General features: G+C 41.1%; 1 protein-coding gene across 1 annotated transcript in view; it reads right to left on the bottom strand.

Moving 5' to 3' along the window:
- Nucleotides 1-3,831, bottom strand: part of LOC139666687 (NBAS subunit of NRZ tethering complex-like) — a gene marked incomplete at both ends in the record, with an annotated part of 51,552 nt that extends 47,721 nt beyond the window's left edge. The window contains 2 exons of the mRNA XM_071545994.1: nucleotides 3,116-3,252; nucleotides 3,727-3,831. Of these exons, the coding sequence (XP_071402095.1) occupies nucleotides 3,116-3,252; nucleotides 3,727-3,831 (242 nt within the window). The remainder of the gene's footprint in view (nucleotides 1-3,115; nucleotides 3,253-3,726) is intronic.
- Nucleotides 3,832-5,000: the final 1,169 nt, after the last annotated feature.

The raw sequence follows: 5,000 nt of genomic DNA, 5'->3' as shown, positions 1-5,000 counted from the left end.
AACTCTCACTCATGTATTGATTATTTTTTCATTGATAAGAGCCTTCTTCCATCAGTTACCTCGGTTGAATATCTGGCCAGGGTTAACTCAGATCACTACCCTCTCAGTCTTGATCTCACTTTTAAAAATCAACCCAAGGAGTTCCGTTCTTGGAGACTGGATCCCACTCTCCAATCAGATCCTATCCTCTAGTTAGTGAATCAATTGGTTTTTTTTCTTGAAACTAATAGAACTGAAGGTATTAGCCCTAGTCTGCTATGGGAGACTCTTAAAGTTTTTTTGCGGGTAAAAATCATCTCTTACACTGCACATATTAAAAAGGCACCCCAAATACCCCAAATAGAGAACAGCTCTGGTCAAATTGTCACTGACCTACCTGGTATCAATGAGGTCTTTACCTCCTTTTACTCCAACCTCTATAGTTCAGAATCACCAAAAGACCCCTCTGTGTTGCGTAATTTTGTCTCAGAGCTGGAATTTCCGGAACTACCCACTGAATATAAAAACAGCTTGGAAGCTCCGTTACAAATAGTGGAAATCACAGAAGCTATCAAGTCGCTGCAAAGTGGCAAATCTCCAGGGCCAGATGGCTTTCCAGTTTAATTTTTTAAAAAGTTTTCTGAACAACTCATCCCCTTACTTTTAGACATGTTTAACCATTCTTTGCAAGATGGTATGTTATATCTCTGATACTGAAAAAAGGCAAAAATCCTGACAAATGCTCCTCTTACCGGCCCATTTCTCTTCTCAATGTAGATGTAAAGGTGCTAGCAAAGATCCTGGCCCGCAGACTGGAGACAGCTCTACCTACCATCATATGAGAGGACCAAACCGGATTTATCAGAAACCGGCATTCCTTTACAAATGTGCGCCGTCATGTTATCTTCGTCGCTCTCTCCTGTCCCTGAAGCAGTCATATCGCTGGACGCGGAGAAGGCTTTCGATCGGGTGCAGTGGAGCTATCTGTTCTCCTGCCTTGAAAAATTCGGATTTGGTGAACATTTTATTTCCTGGGTGCGGTTATTATACACTTCCCCACAAGCTTGCGTGTCTACCAACTCAATTCGGTCAAGATTTTTTCTGGCATTGGGAGGGGGGGAGTCGAACATAAAGTCTCCCTATATGCAGATGACCTACTTGTTTATGTTTCAGACCCTGTGAGATCCCTCCCACATATTTTAAAGACTCTGAATACCTTCGGAACGTTCTCTGGGTATAAGTTAAATATTGATAAAAGTGTATATTTCCCTATTAACCAGCCAGCTGAGAACATATTGCAGTGTAATTTTCCATTTAATTTCTCCCCCGCAGGATTTAAATACTTAGGGATCAATATTGCTCGTACTATTGGTACGCTGCATGAAAGTAACTTCTCTGTCCTAACAACAAAAGTAAAAGAAGACCTTCAGAGGTGGAATAGCTTACCCCTCACGTTAGCAGGAAGGATACAATGCATCAAAATGAACATTGTCCCAAGGTACCTTTACTTACTCCAATGTCTGCCTCTGTTCCTTCCTAAATCCTTCTTCCGTAAGATCGACTCTATGATTTCCTCCTTCATATGGGGAAGTAAACCTCAGAGACTTAACAAATCCCTACTACAGCGACCTAAATCAGAGGGTGGAATGGGACTTCCAAATTTACAGCGCTATTACTGGGCAGCCAATATGCAAAAGATTGCATATTGGGCCTTCCACCCAGACACTCATTGGTGCCAGCTAGAATCACATTTTTGTCATTCCAACTCTTTGAAAGCTTTGGTATGCCATGGCAAACAGTTCAAACCAAAACAGTATAGTTCTAGTCCAGTAATCATATCCACACTAAAAACCTGGCAACAAATTAAGAAACACTTCAACTGGAATACACTCCCCCTGACTACACCAATTTGTAACAATGACCTATTTAAACCAGCTAAAATCGACTTCATATTTTCTCTCTGGGATAGACAGGGCCTGAGCACGTTAGGTGTCCTCTACCACGAAGGCATTTTTGCCAGCTTCGCCCATCTGTGTACTACATTTAATCTTCAACAGTCTGACCTTTTCAGATATTTTCAAATCCGACACTTTCTCCAATCTAACACACCATCATTCCCAAATGCCCCACTCGCCACTGGAATTGATCTCCTTATACCGTTAACGAGAATGACAAAGCGTCATATTTTCTTTTAACCCCAGACACACCACCTGCCCTCATTAAAATAAAGACAGAACAGGAAACAAAATTAGTCACTTTTTCAGACATGTGGTGGGAAGAGGCACTGAAAGAAATACATTCTTGTTCATCCTGTGCAAAGCTCCAGCTTATTCAGTTTAAAATACTTCACTACTTTATCCTCTCTCTCCTCGGACTAGTTGGTTAATATGTCTACAAGCCTAGCAATCACTTAGAGGGTGAATAGCACTTAAGATCTTGTTTAATATGGTATATCCTTCCCTTTCTTTTCTTTTTTTTCTTTTTTTTCTTTTTATATGTGATGTATTTTAATTTTTTGTGACGCTAATTTGTAATCTTTTACAATAAAATGTGTTTACAAAAAAAAAAGAAAAGTTTCCTTCAACGCAGCTTAATGGGATTTTTTGTGGGGTTTTTTGTGTATTGTGAACTCTCCATCAGAATAGTCAAGCACAGTAAGGAATATGTGGTTCATGTCTATATGGAATTCAAGAAAATATAAATCCTCACCCTTGTGTCTATATGCAAAAACACAGAGGGTGCAATTTGAATGACATTTCCTTGTCCTGTTTTCCCATTGACTCCCACAGGATAATTGAACAGGGAAATCTCACTGAAATTGCACCCTCTTTCTATTCCACCCAGTGTGACAGGAAGGTAATGCTTTATATTTTCTTTGAGTCCTCAGTGACTGGACTCCACTGCCATCCACAAGTGAACCACATTTTCCATGCTATGCTTGTATTCTGAGTTCACCCTACACTGAAAAAAATCTCATTAAGATGTACTGAAAATCCCCCAAAGTGCATTTTAAAATTATGTGTCAAACATTTCAATCTCTTCTTTGGATACTATTGTAATTAATGAGGACATTAACTGTATGAGTATGAGTGTGTGTGTGTGTGTGTGTGTGTGTGTGTGTGTGTGTGTGTCTCACCAGGCCTCAGGCAGCAGGATGGTGTACTCATGTGGAGAGGTGGTTTCTGGGAAGTTGTAGAGGATAGCCAGCCGATGTTGAAGCAGTTCTGCTCCATGGTACGTGAACAGAATGTCCAGAGCCTGCACGTTACTCTCCTGTAGACAAACAAACACACATGCATGCACACATTTGAGCTCCAACAACTGCAGTCTTAAGAACTTTGATTCAACAATAACAAAGCTTTTTAAATTCTGACAAACCATGATTACACATTATGATTGCATGGAAATAAAAAGCAGAAAATTTAAAATCAAACTTGTATTGTTTGACAGGAAGCAGAGCATTTTTTATAAACAAAACAAGAATATAAATCGGTTCAAATTACATTGATGCTATGGAGACGTTCAGTAGTTTATATGTGTAACAGTGTCTTCTATTTTAAAACGCCTACATAATGTCTATCAAGGTTAAAGCAAGACGACCAAACGTTCATGTAATATTCCTGTTGTTTCTTGTTATTTATACAGTGGGGAACAGTGAAGTACAGAGCAGAAAAAAATGGAGAAAGGTACGGCTAAGCTGAGACGGTCAGTGAGAGATTTTGAGGGAAAAAGAAAGTCTGTTTTTACCCTGGCGTAGGTTCTCGCAGACAGAACGATGTTTTGATTGCGGAACTTCTTGAAGAACTCTGCATCGTATCTCTGCTCCGCCGCATGAGGACCTCCAAGTATCTCCTGGAGAGTGTGTGTGTGTGAGAGAGAGAGAGAGAGAGAGAGAGAGAGAGAGAGAGAGAGAGAGAGAGAGAGAGAGAGAGAGAGAGAGAGAGAGAGAGAGGCACAGGGGGAAGGGAGGAAGACAGAATGCCATGGGGGTTTCATAAAGAAATTTGCGAGGCAGAAGAAGGGAGGTCCGTGTTTACAGAGAAAATGGCGCGAGCAGGTAGAGAAGGGAGATTAAGAGGAGAGGAAAAGAGGGAGCGGACATTGTGGAGAGGAGCTGTGACTGCAAATGAATGCACCTGAGTAAATGCAAGTCAACAGCGATGCTATTTAACTTTCTACCATAGAGGTGTCTTGTCCTTTGGTTGGACCATCTGATGGCATGTGCGTCATGTGTGTGTGTGTGTGTGTGTGGTGTGTGTGTGTGTGTGTGGGGTGTGTATGTCTGAAGGGAACATTTGTTGTCCTGGCCTTTGGCTTAGAGGGATTTGTGTGTGTCTGTGTGTGTATAAAATCCTCTATAGCATCCCCTTTGCCAGGGTCTGGGTGTGTGTGTTGTGTATGTGGTGAGTGCGTGCTTGTGTGTATGCTTGTGTGCGAGCATGCATGCAAGTGTCTGTGTGTCTGATGGATAGCCTTTGAATGGGCCATATGCGGACAGAGCTAGCCCAAGTCGGGATGATAAAAACCCTAATATCATATTCATAGACATCCAGAGAAAATGGATTAGGGCAAAAGGAATCTGACGAGTGCTGCAGTTACCATGACAATGTCCGAGTAAAGAGAGAGAGACGTCATTCTGTATGAGCTGAATATCCAATAGGACAAAATCTCATCTCTACTCGGCTGCACAGGTCAAAGTATGGTCTGTTTCGTCTTTGATTCATTCTGGCTAAAAAAGGCATACATGTTAACATGTCTATTCATGTGCTGTTCTGAATCCAGAGACTAACATAAAGTGTCCTAGTGTAGAAGTTCCCCCTCATCCATCTGCATTAGTACCTTCATACGTTTATTACAGTAGAACCATATAAGCATATTTCAAAAAAGAAAACTCTAATGTCTCAACCAGCTCATTAACCGACCATTCCTTGTAACCATTTCTTGTATCTTGGGGATGGAGCAAAAGTGCATGGTACAGCAAGCATGCAGTAGAAAGTAGGACTTTTTTCTGTAAAAGTAAC

This window comes from Centroberyx affinis, unplaced genomic scaffold (genome assembly GCF_046629955.1).
Source record: "Centroberyx affinis isolate AG114_WGS23_722 - 3 ecotype Tasmania unplaced genomic scaffold, CSIRO-AGI_Caff_v1 ptg005082l_1, whole genome shotgun sequence".
NCBI lineage: Eukaryota > Metazoa > Chordata > Actinopteri > Beryciformes > Berycidae > Centroberyx > Centroberyx affinis.
This window is presented reverse-complemented; position numbering and strand designations above follow the sequence as displayed.